Source organism: Camelus dromedarius, chromosome 2 (genome assembly GCF_036321535.1).
Source record: "Camelus dromedarius isolate mCamDro1 chromosome 2, mCamDro1.pat, whole genome shotgun sequence".
NCBI classification, from domain to species: domain Eukaryota; kingdom Metazoa; phylum Chordata; class Mammalia; order Artiodactyla; family Camelidae; genus Camelus; species Camelus dromedarius.
This window is the reverse complement of record NC_087437.1, coordinates 6,072,897-6,097,863: the sequence shown is the minus strand read 5'-3', so window position 1 is coordinate 6,097,863 and position 24,967 is coordinate 6,072,897. Positions and strand designations below refer to the sequence as shown.

The window sequence follows — 24,967 nt, the reverse complement described above, 5'->3', positions numbered from 1 at the left end:
GTGGACAATGGCCAGGCAGTACAGGATCACGGGACTCTGACCTGCATAAGAAGCCAAACTCCGCAGCAAAATCAGCCCAGAATGGTCAGGACTTGGACAGCGACTGCCAGCTTCCCTATTTTTGCCTGCTTCTAACTCAGGACCCACCAGGGAAAGCTAAATACACTCCCCAAATCAATCACCAATGATGCTCGTCTTCTAGATAGCCCAGTCACAACCATACTGACAACCTCCAGTCAGGCATGCCTACAGCCTTCCCTTGTCCACGCTATAAAGCCTTCCTTCTCCTCTGACTGCCTTTGAGCCTTTGCCAAACACAAGTGATGGTAGCAGGTGCTCTTGTCAGAGCAAGCTTTGTGTCGGTAGCCTCTGGTTATTCTTCCTTGGGTAGTCATCCTTCATTTCAGCTGTGCATTGAGATCTGAGAGGATCCAGGGAGACCCCTTCATCCTGAAATCTCTCTTACACCCGGACATCACGGAGCTGGTATAGGAGTGCCATGTGAGCAGACATCTCTTAGAGTTTAGCACTTTATTTTTCGAGGTATAACATTTTAAATGCATGTTTTATTTTAAAGACAGTTAGACCCTTCTGAGCAAATTGATAGCTCAGAACCTTAGGGTGAGAACTGTTCACGGGTAACAGAATAGAAAATGCCAAATAGATGACATTCAGCTGGCTCCCAGCAGCACAGGGCTTCTGCATGGGGAGTAGGAGAATGCCCTTTGGGGTCCTGGTGGCAGTGGGGTTCTCCGCCCAGTGTACACTGGCCTCTTCCCTTATGGGCGCTCTCTCTTTGCACGTAGCTAACTGGCCACGCCTTACCCCCTCCCAACTCTCCTACCTCCTTAGAGCTGATCACAAGAGGCCCAGGATAGCCAGTAGCTCAGTACTAAACACAAAGGACCTCAGTGTTCACTCTACTTTCGACTGAGATTGTATATAACTATCATAGTAGATTTCTGTTTAAAAAACATTGACTATAAATGTTAACATTTAAAATGTCACAACTTTTATGGCCTTGTATTGGCATTTCTTCATCTTGTAATATACTGGGAGTTTAAAAAAAAATCAGAGTGGCCCAGCTTCTCCCAGCCTTTGGGAAGCCTTCTCCCTCATGTCTGTGCCTCTCCTTTTTATTGGATCATGTTTTTATAGTAATGTATCCTGGGTGGAGGGGAAGTGTAGACGTTAGTAGAGACAGAATGCTAAGAGGGGTTTGGCTGTGTGTTTGCGTCCCGGCCGTTGGTCCAGTGACTGCACGTATGGAGTAAGCTGATTAGAAAACCCACACCCAGGACTGAGAGGAGATGTGAGCAGAAACCAGCGCCTCGTTTAGTGATGCTCACACTGTGATCTGAAGATCAGCAGCATCAGCAACTCCAGGGAGCCGGTTCAGAATGCAAATGATCAGGCCCCATCCCGGTCTCAGCGTCAGAGTCTGAAACTTCAAGGATGGGTTCTGGCAATCTGTGTTGTAATAAGCCCTCCAGGCAAATCTGATGATGCTAAAGTTTGAGACCATTACTCTAATTAAAAGAGTCATCCAGTAGTTTAAGCCTTTTCTCTTCTCCTAGAATAACATTTTACATGAATGCCTGGTGGGTTTTAGGAGCCCTGACAGCTGGCACCAAAATGAGGAAGAAACAGGGATCAGTCACCTAGTTCATGGCTCCCCAAACTTTAATCTACACAGAGATCCCCTGGAGGTCTTGTTAAAATGAAGATTCTGATCCAGCAGGACTACACTGGGGGCCTACGTTTCTAATGAGCTCCCCAGTGATGGTGCTGGTCCTGGGATCACCCTTTGAGGGCAAGTCCCATGGACTCCAGGCCCCAGCTGCAGAGCATCTGAGGTCTAGGCGAGCAGCAAGCCAGAGTTCAGGAAGTGAAGGGAGAAGGTCCAAGGGGACTTGGGCGGCCTTGACCCATTCCTCCATAGATGTGATCAGTTACTACTTAGAGTGCGTGTCTGAGAAGCCCTCTAGAGATGAGAGGAACCAGGGAGATGTCTGATGAGCAGCTGGGAAGCCTGTGAGAGAGCAAGGATGCAGCCTCAAGATCAGGAAGACCCCTGACTAAGAAGGGCTGACCCAGGGAGGAGGAATCATAATAATTTAAGAAATACGTGTTAGCCGCCTACTCTACGTCAAACACCATGACCCCAGGGAGCCTGTGATCTGCTGGAGAAGGAGAGAAACCAAACCAAACTGTCAGGAACTGACCCTTTAGCTGCCCAGGTAAGCCATAAGAGTAGAGAGGTTACTTCTCAGCAGCTTTCACCCCCGTCGTCCTCCTGAGTCAGGGCTAAGATTCCAGCTGCACCCTGGTTAGCGTCTACAGCAGGGTTCTCAGTGAGAGCACGTCCTGTTCATGTAACCAAATCTCCATTGGAATCTTACCATCTTTCAAGAGCTTTATTTGAATTTGCTGGTAAATCACACATCCTAAAGTTACTCTGTCCTTGAAATACTATACTTATAATCAAAATAGGAGGTCTACCTCTGAAAGAGTGTGAGTGTGTATATGTGAAAATGTTCAAGGATTACACAGCCTCAAAACATGATGGTCACCCTCTGTGCCCCACACTCTCACGAGCATCTTTTACCTCTGGAAAAGCCCAGATACACAAGGCTTTGCTTTCCATTGAGACTATTTTTGCAAAGGGCATATTATAGTTGCTCTGACAAAACAGCTTCAAACACTTGCCAAAGAGAATAAATTACAGTAGGAATGGGTGATAATTATTAGGAACTTATTTTTGGAAGAAGAAACCTTCCTTAATAGAGGGCTATGTACTGCCCTCTGAAAGGAACAGAGAATTTTCCCCAAAGTCAAAAATACCCTTTTAACAATTGATGCACATATGGGGGTTAAATTAGGTTTAACATGTATTCCCAGAGAGCCAAATTCAAGCTGATTCAACTCATGAATCACAAGGACTCCCTCAAAAGCAAATTTCAGTTCTTTAGAGAGGATAACTAATTTGAATTTGCAGTTCCTTTTGTTTTGAAGCCGAGTTTGATGGGCTTGAAGTATTTACATCTTTCTGTAACCCATGCAGATCCCAAATATTTTTAACATCAAATTGAAATGATTGACTAGATTTAAAAAAAAAAAATAGCAAACAGGTGAAGCATCTTCCAGTAACATATTCTACAAAGCTGTTAGAAGAATCATAATGTAAAATTAGGGGAAAAAGTGATTTATTCTGGCTTCCCTCTTTTGTGGCTTTGCTCTCCAAAGAAGTTAGAATTAAAGATCAGAATGCCTTGTGACCCTAATTATAATAACTGCAGTATTTGGTTCTAGTTTTAAGACTGTTTTCACAGAGTTGATATTAAGGAAAACTCAGAGTAAATTAACTCAAAAGGAACTGAGTACAAAGGAACCCAATATAAGAAGAGCCTAAACTCAGTCAAGGAAGTGGGAGCCACAAAGATGAACCCTTGGGTTTGCTTTTATTTTTCTCTGATCCAAACACAGAATTTGGATTCTGTGTTTATTCTCTACCAGGCATGGATTATTTAAAAATTAACTGTTAGCTTTGAAGAGTACAAGTGAGCAGAAAGCAAAAGTCAAAATTAATGCCATTGAGCAAAAATCTAACATTGCTCTTTTGTGTTCCGGTATGCGTACCCAGTGCTGTCATTTCGTGATCATGGGTTATTTAAGATTCCCTGATAATGTTTGTTAAATTAGATTGAATATACCCTTTCTATTTCACTTGTTCTTCTAAAGTGGCTATACCTGTATCTCAGAAGAAAAAGGAAATGAATTTCTAGTATATTAACACACTTTGTGCATGTCTAACCCACTACAGCCTTGTTGGATTAAGGCTGTGTTTGTTTAAGCCTCAGTCCAACTGATCAGTTTCATAAACTGATCGGTAAAAAATAGATTTCTCTTGGTGTTTCCATGGGTCATTCACCAAGCAATAACACCATCAGAAGTTACTGATCCTCGGGGGATAAGCAGCTTAATTATACAGAAATTTAAAACAGGGAATACTCGTTTAAGTACAAACATAGAGACTGTCCTGTCTTTGAGTGGTTTATTATTAAATTTAATACTTCAGATGGCCCTTTTGGTTTGTGTAGATTTTAATAACTAAGTAGGTCCGGTAAAATATGAATTATTGTATTATCACAAGTGATAAAATGTATATGGTTACGAGCATTGCAATCTGTAGGTGTAACGTACATAATTCAAGATTAATAGTATCAGGCAATTAAACTGAAGCTAAAAGAAGGGTTTAATGCTACCCTTAAGTGTAACAAACTCTCGCTAAATATTTTTAACTGCAATAAAAGCATTTTAATTCTAGGAGTGATTTCTTCGTAAGACTTCATTCCTTAGAGTAAGTTTTCCTTTCTAAGAATACAAAAGTATACTGAAATAATTTCTGTTGGTAGCTCATTCCATAAAGAACTGATTTTTTTTTCCTTGACTTTTAAGCTCAATGAAGAAAGCTCAAAACAGCACAGGACATTTTGTGTGTGGTGAATATGTGTTTGAACTTAATCTAATTGGGATTAAAATGATTAAATTATTGGTAAGGTCATTGTTGGTCCCAAAGCATTCCATTCGTCATAAGGTACTTCTTAAATATTTTGAGAATTTGGCCTTAATTTCCCTGTAATTGTACATAAAATAGAAGAAACTGTATTTTACTTTAATTTAATATTTTTCCATGTACAACTTACTAACAGTCTTAAGTAAAAGAAACCTGCTAGGCATCTAAAAATAAATTTTTTCTTCTGTGGTTCTGGTTTTTTTTTCCCCACCTCCTGAATTATTTTTTTGCTGCCACTAACAAGACCAATGCCTGTATTTCCAATTTAACTACACCTTTGCTTCTCAGTAGCGTGACAGGTGGCTTTACAGTGAGTTTAACAAGACCTTGGTAAACACATAAAGCACTTAGCAAAGTGTACAGAGCTCTTTACAAAGAACCTTCTAGATATCTCTCTCTCACACACACACACACACACATACACAGAATTTGGTCCTTGCCATGGAACGGTTTAGCAGTGTAGTTGGCAAGGTGAAACTTCAGAAATAAAGCAATGTAAAACATTTGTAAAGCAGCACATCGCAGGTTGCACATTAAGTGTAAAAGTACTGGAGACTTGCATCGTGCGCAGCTTTGAAGATGAGCGTTACTCCGTGTTGATCCCCAGGTGTCTGCATCCCCGCTCCCCGGCGCCGCGGGGCCACTGCTGCGTGTGTGTGTGTGTGTGTGTGTGTGTGTGTGGTCATTTCTGCAGCTATGCCAACACAACCCGAACAGTAGGAAAGTTGCAAGAGAAGGCGTTTGGGCAAGAACTGGGCATTTTGTTATAGAAATAATAAGAATAAAAGTTATTTCTTTTAAAAGGCTACTTAGTTCCTTTTTTTTGCTCTTGTCCTGTCTGTGATGGAACCAAAGCTGTGATTGGCCATAAGAAAATGAGAGGAATTTGAACTTTAGGGGAAAGGGGAAAAGATCTCATTGTATTCTCCTCTGTGGTGTGTATTAACCTTCATCAGGTTTTTTGGGGGTGGGGTTTTGTTTATTTCCTATGTGATGTTTATTGTATTATGATAAATGTCACCTTTTTTCAAAAGTCATTTTTATTTCAATAGGAGATACTAGGGAAAACATAGGGAAAAATTTTTCTCTACACATAATAAGACTAAGCAAAAGCAGTATCTTTCAGGAAACAGCAGCAGCAATTGCTAAATGGGCTTATTCAGATAAAGAAAGCATTCAGATAACCTCTGGGAATGAAAGGCACAAATTCAGGGCATGGTATTACAGGTGTGGTACTTGAACTTTGTACTGGCATCCGAATTTGAACCATGAAGAATCAGTTAAATGTCAGAATTTTCAATTTTGAAAATGCCAAAATTTGCCTATCCATCAAACCAAGATAATTATTCTTTGTTTGTTGACTTAACGTTTTTCAGCTTTATTGAGGTATAGCTGACAAATAACATTTGTAAGCTATTTAACATACGTCATGACGACTTGATGTACATTTGTGCACGTTGTGAAAGGATTCCTACCACCTGTGTGATGAACACGTCCATCACCTCACCTGGTTATTTGTGTGTGTGTGAAATCGAAGTTCTACTCTAAGCAGATTTCAGTTACACAGCGTTACTGACGATGGTCACCATTAGATCCTCATCAGTTTGTTCCATTGATGAATTTTTCTCCCGGTTGTGTCCATCGGATAACTGAATCACCACCTTCTAAATGTTTTTGTCACTTAATAACACAAATGTAGTTATCAGTTCCAAGGTCCTTTAGACAAGTGCCCCAGATGGTTTAATCCGGGTGCTTTTTGCTTTGCCCCTTCCCTCTGCCTCCCCTGATGCTCTTTTCAAGACCAGTTACATGTGTGTAATTAAGAAGAGCAACCTGTTTAATTTAGAGATATTTTTGTACTTCTTAAAACAGTACATGTTAGCATTTGTAATTTGAAAGAACTAGAAGTGTTTAGAGAAATAATGTTTTATCCGAAGCCATATAAATATAGTCATATTAGACAAAATATATATATTTTTTGGTTTTTTTAGTCATAGCTCTTATTAGTAGTGGAGTAAGAATTGAAAAGTAGATAAAAGTCATCAGCAATAAAAATTTATCCTTTTTAAAGAATAAATGTTACTTTGGCATTAAATTTTTCTACTGAAAACCTGAGTAACAGTTTAAATTTTAGTTGAAAATACAATTTAATTATTATTCAGTTGATTCATTTGGTAAGATGAATAAAAGAACTCAAGTACTTGATCATATGGTTCTTAATAAACTGTGATACTTATGTGTGATTATACACTATTTTGTCACAGCTTTTTGATTCCTCCTTAAATGTAATACTCCCTGAAAAAAGTAGTATTTGAATTTTTTTGGCCTCACTTTAACCTCACAGATGGTTATATTTGATTTTGAATTTTGCAAAGAACTAATATCTCTTAACAAATTTTTGAAAAATTTCTTCTATTTCTGTACTATTTGGTAGTACTAGAAATTTGAAATTTTTTATTCTTCACTGTGTGCCAGAATCACATGGAATTCTAGCTAAAGTTCCTAGAGAAGGGCTTATGTAAGAAAATTATAGCCACATGTATAAAATTAGAAGTAAATGAATAAAAAGTATCAAAGTGAATTACTTTAATTTTCTTGTAAGAATTAGACATAAATAGCTTAGTACTTACCTAGAGTCTGAAGTGTTACTATTTATGATATATAATTAAATACAGACCTTGTTTAGTATTCTCATTCTGATGTCTGTTTTGCAGCATAGGTATGCATTTTCCTAGCCATAGAAATGACTATATTGTAAAAAATACCTCTAGAAAGATAACCTTGCTGTTAAGGTATATCTATTCTAAAGTTAAAAATTAAGTATCACTATATGTTTCCTTTGAAATAACTGTCTATGCTTGACAAAAAAATATATATATATATCTTATGGGAATAGTTTTACGTAAGAGTGAAATGTGAGAGGGCATTTTTCTGTTTGTCTGTAGTAATTTGTCTTATGACCATTTGCAAAGGTCCAGTTAACCCGTCCCCCCCAAAAAAAAATCAGTAGTAGTATAGAATTTTGTTTGGAAACAATTTGGAAAATTGTCATTTTTAACTCATAACCTTACATATGCAGTAACAGACTAATATATATTCATTTTCCTCTTTGCCTTTTAGAGATTTTTGATTTCTGTTACATGTGAAAGATTTCTACCCTTTTCAAATATTGTACTTGTGTTTTATACATATAGGAATAAAGTTTAATGATTGTGGCCTAATTATAAAATTACCAAACTCATTTGAAAGCTTAAAACTTGGATTTGACTGTATTATATTTTTGATATATAATATTTGCTCAGTGTGATCATTCAAAAATTATATATTGTTTCACAGTTACGGGAGAAAGTGGTTCCTCTTTATATTACTCTCAGAAGTACTGCTTGCTGAATTTGGGTTTTGTTTCTCCCCAGACGGTGGGTACGGCTGCTGTTTGGACGAGAGTTCCCCCTGCAGGATCTCCTGGTGGTCTGGGACGCCTTGTTTGCAGATGGCCTCAGCCTGGGTTTAGTGGATTATATTTTCATAGCCATGTTACTCTACATCCGAGACGCTCGTAAGTGTCAATGACCTTGCCAACAGTCAAGTAGGTGGTCCTGAATTTTTTAACTGTGTCTTACCTTTTATATTTACTTTATGTTTTATTTCGAATTATCATACCTGCATTTTTATAGTAGGCAATATATCAAAGTTTCAAAGGAACAAACTAAATATAGATTTTGTTAGTTATCCGTGTACCTGTTGGGAGATGTGGGTGATTTTATCCTGAGAGAATTGGAATATTCTCCAGAACCATTTTTCTAAACACTTTACTCCTGCTTTAATCTCCTCATTACACACATTTGGGAAACATACATACAAAAAGCCGGTGTCTCGGATATGTTTAGAGCTCCACCTTCTGACAGGTAGGGAGTATTCAAGAATATTTATTGGGAGACTGGAGCTGTTTCTGTAGTATCAGCAACATGCCAATAAGAAATCAGTATTTCATTTAAAGATCTTTTAACTTATTCTCAGCTATATTTTGGCCAAATGTATTTGTCAGTAGAGTGCCAGGTGGTAGGTGGATTCCCGTCTCATCAGACCCACCTTCGGGTGCTTGCCATGGCTGGGAAGTCGGTGCCAGTCCCGTTTGAGAGTCTGATAATCCTCTGCTTGAAGGAAATATCAGAGCATGTTTTAAATTTCAAAATACCTCAAATGGTTTTCCTTCTCTGAAAAATAATCGCAGTCCACAAAACAAGATTTGTAAGCCAAAATATAATTAGGAAAGATTGCACAAAGTGATGATGAAATAGGAAATAAGAAACTACCATAAGGGTGGGACATTGTCAGAAGCACATAAGCTGCTCGGAGTCGCTCACAGTCCTGGCTGCTCACTTGCTGTGTGGCTCCGTGTTTGTTCGCTGAGTACCAGGCGTGCCAGATGCTCTTGCTGGGCCTCTGGAAACACTAATAATGTTCTTTCAATTCTAGATTATACTTTTTTAATTCCCCCCAAATTACTTGAATGAATAAGTGACAGGAGTACCACATTTTATCCAGAACTTGCGGTTTTTTGTTTGCTTGTTTTTTTTTTGTTTTGTTTTGTTTTTATTCGTGCCTTGAAGATCAGATGGTTGGGGCTTTGCCACACAAAGTGAAAAGTTCCTTTCTTCTGAGTCAGAGCTAACTGTGTAAGAACATGGAAATTGTAAGAGGAAACATCTGGGAAGAAGAGAAGGATGTTTGAGTAGATTTGATGAACAATAGAGTTTAGGATATTCAAGACTAATCTCTCATTTTAAAGTTGTATGATTTTAATATAGTGCACGTGAAAAACCAAAAGATTGAGAGGCCTCTTTTAGTTAAAAAAAAAAAAATGCTTTTGGATATTTTCCCAAAGTTTCTGAGTCAGACAGCTTTCGAAATGTATTCTGATTTTCACTGGTGTTAAACAATTATTTACTCCTTTCTTAACTTTGATTCATCAGAACTGTATTTTAATTTAATTACCCTGTTTCCTGTGCTAAGATCTACTTTTAAAAATCAGTTTCATAAAACCCTTGTATGTTTTTCATCCCCGCACTGATGACATTATAAAACACACAGGCACAATGGGAAAATGCGGGGGTAATGAATTTGTTTATTTCAATATTGAGTTTCAAAATTATTTTAAAATTAAGCACATTATTTCAGTTTACTCAGTTAAATCCCTAACAGTGGGTGAGAGTTCCTAAAAATAGGGTGACTATTAAGTATTTAAGGGGCACTACCTCTGTCCTCAAGAAGCTTACCGACTATTAGGAAAGACTGACATAATTAATTTCAAACTAACATATCTGGTACTGAATAAGGGATCTGCATTCCAGGCAGAAGGAACAGCATGAACAAGGCTAGGAAGTAAGAAACGGCTCAGTGGGGGGTTGTGGATGTGTTTTTATTTCTACAAGCTGTTTGGTATTCTTAGAGTGCAAAGGGAGAGTGACTAACCGGCTGTGAGCCTGAAGACATGAACAGGAATGGGACCACAATGAGAGTCTTAATGCTGTAGGTGATGGGACGCTGTTGAAAGGTTCAGAGCAGGAGAAGTCTGGTCAGTTTTAGATCACTCTGGCAGCACTGTGGAAATGCTAGACTTGAAGGAGACAAGATCAGAGCGAGGAAATCAGATGAAAGGTTATGACCATAGTCCAGGAGGAAAATAATAGATTAAAGAGATCTTCAGAACTGAAGTCCGCATGTCTTAGTGATTAAATGTAATGGACGAGGGTGAACTGGGGGTCTAACATGATCCCCGGCTTTGTGAGCTGACTGGCTGGGTAATACGTATAACTTGGCAGGAAATAGAAGGACCGGCAGGTTTTAGGAATGGATATGTTTGAGTTTGGGCCATGCTGAATCTGAGATGCCTGCAGGAAATCAGTACCTGAAGATGTGGAAAATAAAGCTCCCTGTCAGTATCAAGGCTGCAGGTTTATTTTTGCAAATGGTGAATAGGTATGTGTTAGTTAACACCACAGCAGTGGGTGTGATCTCCTAAGAACAGAGGGACTGCATATCCCAGTTTGTATGGCGAACAGTCTGGGTTTACACCTTCTAGGAAGAGTAGGAATAGTTAACACTGCCCTTTTCCACTCTCAGAGGCATCCCATTAGGATCCTAAGCTTCGATGGTCTGTCTGCGCGAGGTGGTGCTCCCAGCAGGAGAACGTGGGCAGAGCTGAAACTCCATGTCTCTCATTGTCAGTATTTCAGAGGCACCAGAGAAGGAAGAGCTTGTGTTGTGACCTCACAAAATTGTGTTCTCTGAGCTGAGAGAGGTAACATGGTCAGGAGTGCTGAGGTGCAGTAAGGCAAGCCTGGCAAAGCACCCCCAGACTTGGCCCCGTGGAGGGACAGGCTTTGGAGACCTTTGTCAGCGTGGACTCAGTGGGCTGGACAGGTGGAGCAGAGGCTGGGTTGGGGGGCTGAAGAATAACTGGACAGCTAAGAATTCTAATAGCCTTTTCTGCTATTTTTGTTGTTGTTTGTATGCATCACATTTTCAACTAAAAGTCAACTAAATAAAAAAGAATGCAGAGATAGCAAGCGCGAGTAATCTTTAAAGAAAGTCACTAGGGAAGGGAAGAGGAAGCTGTAAGGAGGGTCAGCGTGGGGTAGGGAGGGTTGGACGGCCGCCTTGGGGGTGAGACAGGGCACCGGAGATGGGGTGAGCTGACGGAGATGTGTCCTCCTCAGCCCAGTCTGGGCAGCTCCTCCAGGGGTCAGCACTAGTCTTTTTTCCCCTCCTGTTCCAAGGATGGGATCTATGAAAAGATAAATTATCTTGTTTACTTGATGTTTTTCCTGTTTCTTACTCGTTCTTCACACCCACTCCTCCACCGCAGTGAGGGGATGGATTTTGTCTCAGTTTCCCTCCTGTATCCCAGCATCAGACCAGGCTGGGTACAGAGTAAATATTTTTTGAGTGAAATAGCAGAAGAAACCAGGGCCCCGAGGCAGTGGGGCGAGGTCGTGGGTCCTGTGGAAGACTGGCCGTGGAACAGGCATGAAAGACAGTGCTGGTCTGGGCGGGTTTGGGGAGTAGGCCAGCTTATGGGCGAAGACAGACAAGGAGGTGCTCCATGCCTGATGAAGGACTGAGCGCAGCTGTCTGCAGGGGGCTCGGGGGGTGTCCCTGAGAAGTGTGGAGGGGTGGCTGACTAAGATGAGCTGTTGACCATCCTACAGAGACAGACAACGGGCAGTGGCACCAGACCTCAAGATTCTGTTTTCCCCGCCGTACTTGCCAAGCAAGATTCGAAGAGGGAGATCATGATCCAGGCTTCAAGGTGGCCCACGTCCAAATGAGCCAGGCAGACTGAGGGAGGCGGGAGGGCGGAGGGGCTGAGGACATTTCCTGAGTGGGTGAGGATGTGTTGGGAGGGCAGTGTGGCCAGGAGAAGACCGCTAGGATGTCAGAGTCCAGGGGTTACAGGGAGGGTGTGAAGCTGACAGCATCAGAGGTTGTGGTCAGACGGGGACGTGGAGCAGTTCTGGGTGTGACCTGGACGGTCAAAGTTCATGAAGGGGCGGTAGGTCCCTGGGGCGGTGGAAGGGTTGGCAGGGAACTGAGCTGTCTGTCTGGTCCTCCATGGGCACCGTCCCGAGAATCATGAAAGGAAAAGATGGAGAAGCAGCACAGTGAGCCCGGCCGTGGAAACATCAAATAAATGCAGAAGAGTGGCCAAGAAAACAACTGCCATTCAGTCATTCATTCAAGGAGTCAGCCATTCAACCAGCATTTACTGAGTGCCTCCCATTTGCCAGCAACCGTGGTGCCCACATGACAGTAACGAAGGGGCGGGGTGGGAGGAGAGCTGCATGGCGTGAGCTTCAGATGACGAGGGAGTGATAGGGAGCAGTGGTTTGGGGACAGAATCAGGGAGCGAGGCTGCGTCCCCCCACCCCACCTCAGGGCTGGAGGTTGCACGGGCAGCAGTGGTCAGGAGGGCTGGGCTCAAGGGGAAAGGCGTTGTTCCTCAGGGACAAGCACTCGGAGGGAGAAAAGGAGCCGGAAGAAGACACAGAACAGGATCAGGTGGAACGCGTGGAAGGGCAGTGCTAATAAATGCGCTTGCATCTTAGGCCATGGTCAAGAACAGGAGGACAGCCTCAGCATTCCACATGCAACATTGGTGTCACATTTTTATTCCGTCTCTCTGGATTTGAACTCATAATGCCCTGCCTGGGGCACCCAGGGTGATGTCCAGTTACACCCGGTAGTTTTCAAGCTCATTCGCTCAAAAAGTTGCAACTCAACACCGCTGTGCCATGCTCTGGGCACCACATGTGTTCTTTTGGAGCTATAGGTGATGTATTTGTAGCTCAAAGCATGTCACACTTGGGGAAACTAACTGAGCCTTCTTTCAATGACAGTAGTCCTCACTTGGGGTCCATGCCTCCCTGGGGTTCAGTGGAGGGCTTCCAAGGGCCTGTCATCATCTTGATGCTGTTCGTTTCCCTGAGTCAAGGGTGTGTATTTTCATCATCTTCTCAAAGGAATATCTAACCCCCCGCCAAAAGAAGAGGTTAAGATTCACTGTATCCAGTTCAAAATCCTGATTTTTATAGGCACAGATAATGAGGACTGTTATGGATTGAACTGCGTCCCCCAAAAAGATACACTGAAGTCCTAACCCCTGGTGCTTCACAGTATGATATGACCTTACTTGGAGACAGGTTGGTGCAGGTGTAATTAGTTAAGATGAGATCGTACTGGAGTAGGGCAGGCCTCTCATGCAGTATGAGTGGTGTCCCTGTAAGAAGCAGAAAATTTGGACACAGACGTGTGCAGAGAAGACAGCGTGAAGACACCAGGGGAGGATGATGCCGTGTGAAGACGGGACAGAGGTTGCGCCCACAAGCCGAGGAGTGGCGAGGGTCCCCAGCCTCACCGGAAGCTGGGAGGACGGCCTAGAACAGGCTCTCCCTCAGAAGGTGCAAACCCTGCCCACGCTGGGAGCTGGAAGAGACCTGGACGGAGTCGTCCCTACAGCTTTGAGAGGGACCGCGGCCCTGCCAAGACTTTGATTTCAGACTTTTCGACTCCAGAACTGTTAGCTGATGCTTCTCTGTTGTTTCATACCGTCCAGTACTGGTGCTTTGTTACAGCCGCCCTAGCAGACGAGCAGCGCCCCTGGCAGTTGAGTGACTCAGAACAGTCACCTGTGGGGTCAGATCCCAGTGTCCCTCTCGGTTCTCATTCTGCTCTCCTCATATTTAACTTTTAGCAAAAGTAGTCTTACAATTTTCTTCATTCACCTTGAACAAATTTTCATTCTCCTGGGAAGCAATGCAGTCAGACAAGTGTAGTATTTAACCACTTAATACATTTCTTTTTTTTAATTCTTTTTAATTGAAGTATACTTGTTTTACAATGCTGTGTTAGTTTCTGGTGTCCAGCACAGTGATTCAGTTATACATATATATTCCTTTTCATATGCTTTTTCACTATAGGCCATTACAAGGTATTGAATATAGTTCACCATGTTATACAGTAAGATCTTGCTGTTTACCTATTTTATATATAGTAGTTAGTACCTGCAATTCAGGAACTCCTGATTTATCCCTCCACCACCCTCCTTTCCCCTGGTAACAATAAGTTTGTTTTCTATGGCTGTGAGTCTGTCATTTCTTTGAAATGGCACATTCTTTATGAGGCCTCAGAGGTGGAGCCCAACGTCCGTATTTAGAGGTTGGGAAGCCAGCTCTGGACACAAGGCTGGTGACAGACATCTGGCATCACCTCTTCCATCCCTCAAACCGTGCCTCAATTTTATTAAGTAAAAGTAAAATTTCACATTGGGGAAAAAAAAACAGTATGAAAATTATCTGTACAGATTTTAAAAGTTACCTTTGAAATGATTGTCAAGTGGCTGCTCTTCAAACGAGACTTTTGCTTTACCAACAATACATACAGAGCAGGATTAGTATAAATAGAATGATCCCCAAGCAGTGTAATCATACTAGCAACATGTTTACTTTCTTATATGTTCAAAGCAGTCCTTTTTGGATTCTTTGCTGGATTATGTGGGTTAAGACTGTGCAAAAATACTGTATACGATAGCCCAGATATGGAAGCAACTTAAACGTCCATCGACAGATGACTGGATAAAGAAGTAGTGGTGTGTTTACACAATGGAATACTGCTCAGCCATAAAAAAGAATAAAATAATACCGTTTGTGACAACATGGATGGACCTAGAGATGGTCATTCTAAGTAAAGTAAGCCAGAAAGAGAAAGAAAAATACCGTATGATATCACTCACATGTGGAATCTTAAAAAAAAAAAAAAAAGGCACTATGAACTCATCTGCAGAACAGAAACAGACTTGCAGACATGGTAAACAATCATGGTTACCCCAGAAAGGGGGTGGGAAGGGATAAATCTGGGAGTTTGAGATTTACAAATGTTAGCCACAATATATAAGAATAGATTTTAAGAAAAGTTTCTTCTGTAGAGCACAGAGAACTATGTTCAATATCTTGTAATAACCGTTAATGAAAAAGAATATGAAAACTAACATATGTACTTACATGCATGACTGGGACATTGTGCTGTACACTAGAAATTGACACATTGTAATTGTACTTCAATTTAAAAAAATTAAAATGAAGTTCGTACATCATCAAAACAACAACAAGAAAAGACTATGTGCAAAAAATAAAGTTAGGAGATAAGGAATTGTCGTCACCAACCATTACTCCTACCACATTGTTTCTACTGACCGACTTCACACTGTATCTCACTCATGTGTTTCCTCCTCCCCCTGGCTCTATGTCCCTAAGTCTCACTCCTGGTTCATGCCTGGGGTAAGGTCGCTTTCCCCCAGCCTCCCCTTATAATTCTTGCTCTCACCAATCGCTCACGTTTACAGTCCTGTAGGGTTTTACTCAGGACCACTCAGGGCAGCGTGTTTAATTAGATGTTGTTCTTCCTGAGCGTGTGAGTCCCATCTCCCCAACCAGACTGCACACTCCTCGGGACTAGGACCACTGCTCCGGGTCTTCCCTGCCCCTCAGAGCATCGGAAGCTTTTCATGTGGTCATTTCGCATCCGGGGTGACCCTGGATGGAAGAGCCCCTGAGACCGGGGGTGGGGGGCATATATTTGTGTGCCGTCGCTGCTGAGAGGACAGGCGCCCGGAAGCTTTTTTCCACGTGGCTTTTTTAAAGAAAGCTTTGTCTACTTAAATTAAGTACGTAAAGTTTTTACATCCTTTTATTTATTTAAACTTTTGTTTTCCACTAGTATCAAAGAAAAACATTTTCTCTCATTTACCATGTCACATACCTTTTTGTCTTGTAGATTGTATTAATAGCTAAAACATTATAATCATATCCATTTAACAGCAGGTTTTCCTAACCCAAAAGCCTCTCTCAAATGTTTATTGTCTCTTTTAATTTACTTCCTCTCTGAACACTTTGTAAATGGAAAAGTTTCCTTTTGGCATTTCTGCCCGCTTCCTGCCTTGTTTCCCAGCCAGCGTTGGCATGTTACAGCACGTTAATTTTTCCTGGGTTTTCTGTAGGGGTCTCTTTAAGTCATTTCTTGGCCTGGCCTGGTGTGGCTGTTTTTGTTTGTGGTTTAAAACATCGTTCCTTTTTATTTCGTTTTAGATCTCTACTTACTCCTCAGCCACTGTCTCTCTGCCCGTGTTTCCATCTGTCCTGCTGCAGAATTTCTATTTCTTTATTTTCTCGTTAAGAGCATGTTCAACATTATACTGATGTCACAGTACAGTCTATTTCAGCTACAAATTGAATTGATTTCTTTTCTGAAAAAGCTTTACCCAAACTCAAGCTAGAAACAAACTCTCTCAAATCACATAGCGACATGCCACAGAGTTTTTATCAAAAGCACAAATTGGTGGTCTTATTTTTGAAGGAATGTTTAGCAGTTCCTGACTGCCAACATGCTTCCCTCTCAGACATTAAATAGTGTCAGTCATTTTTGTGACCATCTCAGATGTAGATATAAATGGACCCTTTGGGCTACAAATGTACCATTTGTAATACTTTACATTTTAGTTTTAAAATCTTTTAAAATTTCACTAATGTAGGCTGACGCAGACCAGAATAGCATATTGTCTTTTTTGTTTTTTAATGTTTAGATTTTTTTTTTTAAAAAGCAGACTTTATTTTTTAGGGAATTTGCAGGCTCACTTCCCACATCCCCCCGCCCCCACATCCACATCCACATCCCTCTCCTCACCACAGGCGTCCATCTGTTACAGGGGCTGAACCTGCCGTGGCCCATCGTCATCACCCAGGGTCCGCGGTTGGCTGTACAGTTCGCTTGTGGTGGGACATTCTGTGGGTTTGGACGAATGTATGACACTTATCCATCATTATGGTGTCATACAGAGTGACCCCCCTGCCCTGCAGTCTTCTGTGCTCCACCCATTCATCTTTCCCGCCCTCTAACCCGAGACGACCACTGATGTTTTTATTGTCTCCATGGTTTTACCTTTTCCAGAATGAAGTGTAGTTGAATGATACAGTGTGTAGCCATTTCTGATTAGCTTCTTTCACTTAGTACTATGGCTCCGAAGTTTGCTTCATGTCTTTCATGGCTTGACAGCTCATTTCTTTTTTAATGCAGAATAATATTCCATGGTCTGGATGTATTACAGTTTATTTATCCACTCACCTAACGAAGGACATCTCGGTTGCCTCTGAGTTTTGGTGACTATTAATAAGACTGCTGTAAGTTTCAGTGTGCAGGGTTTTGTGTGGACGTAAATTTTCATTTCATTTGGACAGAGACCGAGGAGCACAGTTTCTGGATCGTCTGGTAAATGTCAGGGGCTCAGCTGAGCCGGGCAGGAGAGAGCCGAGCTTCCGGGCATCAGAGTAGCCAATTACAGCAGCAAGCCAGAGATGAAAGAGTTAAGGCTTTAGTCGCTTGCTGTGGTGGTGTAAATAAGCAGGAGTCCAAACCTGGAGAAAGCACCGAGTCCCTCTGCTCCCTTTCACCCACGGAGGGGCGCACCGGTCTAGGGTCAGGCGATCAGCACAGGCGTGAGGTCTCCCTGTGGAAGGAGCCCTGAACAGAAAAGGCTGGCAGTTACGTGGACCCGGACGTGGAGGGGTGTCATAGGGCCGGAGAAGAGGTGGAAGGGCCAGGAGTGGAAAAGTACCGGGTAGTAAGTCAGACGGGGAAACATCTTCAGGTTTCCCTCTCCCGGAGACGCCCCTGCCCAGGGCCTCAGATGGAGAGATCTCGAACGCAGGCTCCAGGGCCAGGAATATAAACACGTGAAAGATCCGGACCGGATAAGCTGGCCTGAGACCTTGACTCAGCTCCTTTCGGAGAGTCCAGTGCACGGGCTGTGCACCCAGCCTGCTGTGGGGAGGGCATTTCTCCCTGTGAGGCCTGTCAGGTCAAGACTTTGTATTGGGGTTCTCCAGAGAAAAAGAACCAGCAGGATGGAGGGGGCATATAAGAGATTTCCTATAGGAATTGGCTCGCACAGTCATGGGGGCACGGAAGTCCCATGGCTGGCTGTCTGCATGGTGGGACTCAGGAGAGTCACTGGCATAACTCAGTCCACGACTGAGGGCCTGGGACCCAGGGTGCTGGTGGGGTAAGTCCCAGAACCCCAAGACCTGAGAACCAGGAACTCCAGTATCCCAGAGCAGAGGAAAATGGACATCTGAGCTCAAGGAGGGGAGAATTCAGCCTTCCTCTGCCTTTTTGTTCCACGTGGGCCCCCAGCAGGTTGGATGATGCCCCCTCACATTGGCAAGGGTGGGTCTCTTCATTTATCTCCTGAATCCAGGGCTCACCTCTCCCAGGCACACACTCACAGTCGCGCCTGGAAGTAATGTGTCAGGCCCATCAGGTTGAAAATACAAAATGAGCTGTCATACCTTTCTAATTGCCTATGGTCAGGCCTGAAGAATCACGCACCACCTTCCAAAATGGCTGGACCACCAGCGACGAATGAAAATTCCCATGGCTCCACATTGTCACCAACACTTGGTGGTGTCCGTGTTTTGGATTTGGGTCATTCTAATGTGTCACATTGTCTTTTTAATGTCTATTTTGTGCCTCAAAATAGTTTTAATTTAATGCTTTTAATTATTTTCCTACTGAAATTCTATGTCATGTTCAAAACAGTTGATGCCCCATTCTGGCCGTCTATAAAGGGAAGAAGCGGTCTTACCTCCTGGGTCCATAGTCTTCCCCTTCCACGTGCTAACTCCCCACTCCTCATTTTCCTGTTGCCCTAGAAAGCAGTATGACAGATGGATTCAGGAACTGTAGGACACCTTTTATGGGCAAAAGCCAACAAAATTACATGCATGATTGGAATCTTCCCCAGGAATATTCAAGATTCCATGTCCATCTGTTGCTGCCAACGAGAATGTGAGTGGTCCTGCAAGGTGACTGGGGCCATCCTCTCTGATGATCAGAGCAAGGAAGACGGTGACCTTTGTTTTCCTGACTCCTTATGTCCCCAGGTTTCTCCACCCAGTTGCCTCCCCACCTAGATTCTTCTTCCCCTTCAATTCACCTTCCCTGGTGCCAAGTAGAAATGTCATTCAAGTGATTAAGGATATTAGGTATGATATTTTTAAATTCCTGCATTTACCTCCATTGTTCCTGAAACCCCAGTGAAATAGCATGAACCTATAGGACACATAGAATTGGGAAGGAGATTACAGCAGTTCTGGAAGCAGGAAAACAGATGGATGAGTGAGAACTGACTTAGCAGATCTAGGAAAGCTACATGCAAACTTGATAATGGAGGAAGCCGAGGAATAACCCGTACCCCTACGAGTGTGGGAACTGGCAGTGCTGGTACTTCCGGAAGCTGGTAGGGGGAAGGAAGGAGTTAAGACTGAAAAATGAGAACTGGTTGAAAGTCTGTTTAAGAAGCAGTCATGCTCAGATCTCCAACCTTTACGTTCAGGGTTTGTCCCTGGAGACGGTAAAGTGGAGGGTCTCTGAACCAGGACTCAGGGAATTTCAGTGACTGATGAGCCACTGGGGTCTTCCTCCTCAGGACTCTGGAGCCAGATTGTCCCCCTCCAGGAAGAAGCGTGGGAGAATCTTCTCTGGGGGAATCTAATCAGCCCAAGAGAAAAGGCCTAACAGTCCAGGCTCAGGGGATGCCCGAGAACGCACTGTGTCAGCCCCAGCGTCCACAGACACACCCGTCCATGTGCACACAGCTTCCCTTTGTCCTGCCCGACTCTCACACGTGCTAGTCTGAAATAGTAGATAGTCTGAAATCACCAGACACTTGAGAAGAGCATCACAACAAAAGCAGAGATCTAGACAGGCAACCAGGAAAAATCCACTTGGAGGACACAGAGACTGCTCAGGGAGGAGAAGCCTTCTCAGAGAGCTGAGAAATATGTAATTCAGAGGAAGCAGTGTGATTGAAAATTAAACTATCATGAAAATACATGGTTAGAATATAAAATAGAGAAAATGTCCCAGAGAGAAGCACTTGAAACAGGAAGAAAAGAAAGAAAATCAGGCCAGGAGACCCATCATCTAGCTAATGCAATTTCTTTAAAAAAAAAATTTTAAAAGTAAGGGAGGAAGTAGGGAAAGAAGTAAAAGAAAGAAATAACAAACACAAAATCAACAAAAAGCAGAAGGGAGAAAATTATCAAAGAAACAAAGAGAAATTTCTAGTTCAACATAAGAACATGAGTTTCTCAATTGAAAGGCCCATTATATGTGAAAACAGATGCAAACCAAGGTGTTTATTCATAGTCAGTTTACAGACCAGTGGGGGAAAGAGAAGAGAAAGCAGGTCACGTAAAGGATTAGGACTAAGAAAGGTTTGAGACTTTTCAGCTGAAAGCCAGAAAACTCTGGAAGAGTGCCCCCAACATTCTGAGGGAAAAGTATTTCCAACCTGGAGTTCTGTACCTAACCAGACTGTTAATTAATGTCAAAATAAAATCTTTCAAGCAGAGAGGGTTTCAAAAAATTCCTGTCCTGTGCATAAAGCTTTTGGAGGCATGTGCTCCACAAAAATGAGGGAATAAAGCAAGAAAGAAGCAGCTCGTTCTTCCAGGAAATGAGGATGCAGCACTTGCAAGAGGTGAGGGACACCCCCAAGGCCAGAGGCCTCGTGAACGGTTTCAAAGGAAGGAAGGAAGGAAATTGACAAAATACCTAAATTTTTTTAAAGTATTAAGAGGAGATGTATATGACTAAGAAAGCATTAAGATTAAATTAATGTTAAATATATACACAGCAAAGCAAATGAAAAAGTAGGCACTTATAAACTCCAGGAAAAAGAAGAGGCTTTACAAGAAAGGAAGGGTAGTCATGATGCAGGGAATTGTTCAGCTGTGATATCACTTCCTGGTTATAGGAATGAAAACTGTAAAAATTGTTCTAACCAAAATTTTGATATAACTTCATGGGGGAGAGAGGAAGGTGCTGTGGAGGTTGGTGGAGGGTTGAGGTTCAGTGCTGAGGATGAGTTAAAGCTTCTTGAATGGGCCGTCAGCAGACACATTTCAAATAAGAATTAGTAACATCATCATGTTCTTTTCACAATATGGAAGGTAATTTTTTTTAATCAGCTAAAAGAAAGCAAGTGCCTCTGGGGAGTAGGAAATAGGGGACAGGAGACAGCATGTACTTTTTTCATAACCAGACTTATGGAATGATTTGCCTCTTTAAACCATGCACATAAAATAAAACCTGTGTTTAAAACTTGCACAAAGAAATAATTAAAAGTGGCTGTATTCTTTAAGTAGCCTTATATAAATTTGTTAATATTTTTATTGATAATTTCTTATTGTCTGATTTGCCTTTTCCATCTCTCATCAGCACACACTCCCCAGGTTGAATCACATACAAAGACCGATCCATTTTTCCAGCCATGTCTGTCCACTGTCCGCTCTGCCCCTTCCTTACTTCAGGTGTGCAGCTTCTCTGCCAGGTAGCATCACTGGACACTTGACCAGCCCCTCGCCTCTGGTCCCTCGTCCCCTCCCTCCCACTGTCACCTTACTCCAGCATCGGCCGTTCTGAAACACAGATCTGACCACATTACTTACATTCCCCCAGCGAATGCTCACAAATGCAGAGAAAAATCTAAACTCTGCACCCTGTGTATCAGCACGGCCTGCTTTCCCCCTGCATTCTCTGCTGTCCCCAGCACCCCGGCGTCCTGCCTCCCTTCGCTGGCACACGCTGTGGGCCGGCACCCTGACCGCCCTGCCGGCTTCCCCTGCTCCAGGAGCTGTCACAGCTCTTAGCTGTGCCACGGCCATCAGCCCTGTCCTGCTGCAGTTAGTGTCATGTTCCTCTTCCACTGGAATACGAAGAGAAAGTTGGAATTGTGCCTTATTTCTTGTCGTGTCCTTGGGACCCAACTCAGTATATGGGATAAAATAGGTTTTTAATAAATGTTTGTTAAATGAGTGAATATACAAAGTCTGACAAAGAGAAAGGGGTGTTGTCAAGACTTCTTAAATATCTTCTGTACTTCAGCCATTTCTACTGACAGATCTTATTTCTGAGTAGGGCATTAAGAAGCACTAAGCTTAATGAAGTAAAAAAAAATTTATATATATATATATAATATATATATATATATATATTCAGATTAACGAACAAATAAAAAACCTGAGCTATAGTTTCCCTTCATTTGGATTAAAAATTGAGACACAAAAACTATAAATTAGGCTTACTGTTTTCTTTCCCAAATCTTAATACACACTAAATTCTTTCAGACTTTATTTCCATGACATTTTATGGATATGGAAACAGAACTCAGGCCCTGATTCCAAGTGCATCACTGCAATGATTACATTAATGGCAGGAACTCACACTAAAAGACTCAAAGATTTCTTCACTGTATCCTCTCACTCATTCCCTCAGTGGGTAGTGAGAGAGAGACAGTGGGGACAACTTTAGCCTATACAGTTAACTGATTTACTGAAAGTTTCACCGCCAGTCCCAGTGCCACTGTGGAGCTGGTATGCTGTCATTCTGACTGTCTAGTACAGTGTTCTTTCTCCTGTGATTGGATCCAGCCCACTAGCAGTTCTACACTAGGATGGTTACATACTTACTGCCTTTTAACTGGCAACACTGTATGTTTAAAGGTATAAATTCCTGCGCACAGATCTCTTATGCTGTTTGATCTATGATTAAAATAAATTGTTTAAAGTGTATTAAGCTTGAAAAGCAGTAAGAAGAACAGTTTTTAAAGTCTTTTTCTAGACAAAAGAGTAGGCTGTTCTAAATTTGAGATTGTCCTCCCTACAGATATCTAATTTAAAAACACCACGTTACACAGCACAAAATCTACTAGAGAAATAAGGATCATCCACTGTTCACTGAAGAGCATGTGCCGTCTTTGGTTTTGAGGGTTATTACGCTGACAAATGGTGCTAAGAGACGTCATTGTCACAGTGGCAACCAGGGAGGAAGACCCAGAAGGACAGAATCTTAGGAGGGTGTTCAAAACTAGACGGAATCCCTTTGTATGGAGAAGGATGCGGTGCTGTTTTATACTTGGCTTTCTCCAGGGCGACAGAGAACAAAACTGTTGTTGTTATCATTTATGATTTACTCACAGCCCCTACCTGGTTTTCTGGTCCATTTGAAATCCCATTTTGTAAGTAGCCATTTTATAACTGGGAAAGTTAAGATGGTAAGGGTTTTCAAATAGTTGAAGATGCTGCATGTGGTAATTATGCATATTTTCCTGCATGGAGCCCTAATACTTTTCCAGAGTATATGGCATTTGTTGAATGTCTTCTGCATGCCAGGTTTTTTGCAAGACACTTCTGTACACATTGCCTTTGTTTTCAGTGGAGAGGTACAACGTTGTGTTAAAGCCTTAAGGTTTTCTTTTTGTTGTTAGCTCATTATTTTTGTTTTATATTTAATCCATGATAATTTATTTTATATGCTGTTTTATAGCTAAATACAAGAAGATGTGCCTAAATTTATGTCTGAATATTTACTACACCTGGCCTTCTACCCTGAGGGCTCTTTTCATTGTGTCTGGGAGGCTTCTCTGTGGCTCACAACAGAGTTGGAGTTCAGAGGCCATCTGCTAGACCATGTACTCAAATGCAAAACAAGCCTCAACAAATTTAAGAGGAGAGAAATTATTTCAAGCATCTTTTTTTGACTACCATGGCATGAAACTAGAAATCAACCACAGAAAGAAAAATGAGAAAAAAATGACTGCATGGAGATTAAGCAACATGCTACTAAAAAACCAATGGATCAACAACGAAATCAAAGAGGAAAATAAAAAACACCTTGAGAAAAATGACAATAAAAATACAGCCACACAGAATGTATGGGATGCAGCAAAAGCAGTCCTCGGAGGGAAATTCATAGCAATACAGGCCTGACTAGAAACACAGGAACAATCTCAAATAAACAGCTTAACCTACCCCCTAAAAGAATTAGGTAAAAGGAAACAAACAAAGCCTAAAGTCAGCAGAAGAAAAGAAATAATCAATATCTGGGATGAAATAAATAAAACAGAAATTTAAAAATAGAATCAATCAAACCAGGAGCCGATTTTTTGAAAGAGTAAACAAAATTCACAAACCTCTGCCAGGCTCACCAAGAAGAAAAGAAAGAGGACACAAATGAACAAAATAAGAAACAGAGGCCATGCGTGTTGTCAGAACTTGACTTCTATACTCAGATGCCCCTGTTGTGACCATCTCTGCCAGGGACACGGGGAAGTCTAGAGGTGTTTATCCACCTGCACTTCCTCATCCATCACGCGGGGGTGATGGTAGCACTTCCCTTCGGGGCGTTAGCAGGACGTGTGGGGTGTTGTCGGTATTATACATGGCAAGCTGCCAGGCACATTATATGTGCTTAATTTTTTTTTGAATTTCAGTTGTTCTTAGTCTATTTTTTTTACCTTGAGAAGTACTTAAATACGAAGTTAAACAATTTGAAGAGTGTTTCACTTAGAAATGTTACAGTTGCGGGTGTAGTTAACGTTGACTTACTCGTAAGTTAATGACGTGCATTGCTTTAAACTTTCTCAAACAATCACGCCTCTGATTATCTTTACTGATTTCATTATTTTGTTGGTTTGTTGCCGCTGAAGAAACTGTTTAAACCAACTCCCTTAGACCACTGCAGAACAGTGCGGGCCATCTAAAGGCAGAGACACGGGGGTCAGCTCTGCTTCACGTGGAGAGAGTGTTATTCAGCCAGAGTTGAGGCGAGCGGGGAAACACACGACCATGTATGTGGGCCATTCCTACAGAGCCCCTGCCAGAACAGTCAGCTCCATTTATAAATGAGAGAAATAAAGATTTCATGAAGCAGCTTGCCTGAATTCACACACGTAACAAATGACTAGCCAGCATCTGATGTAGGTCTAATCTAGATTCT

At 42.0% G+C, this 24,967-nt stretch overlaps 1 protein-coding gene across 7 annotated transcripts in view; it reads left to right on the top strand.

Moving 5' to 3' along the window:
• TBC1D5 (TBC1 domain family member 5) overlaps positions 1-24,967 on the top strand; it is a 498,316-nt gene that overhangs the window by 352,500 nt on the left and 120,849 nt on the right. For all 7 annotated transcript variants that reach the window (XM_064490964.1, XM_064490965.1, XM_031470042.2 and 4 more), the window contains one exon: positions 7,990-8,132. In XM_064490964.1, the coding sequence (XP_064347034.1) occupies positions 7,990-8,132 (143 nt within the window). The remainder of the gene's footprint in view (positions 1-7,989; positions 8,133-24,967) is intronic.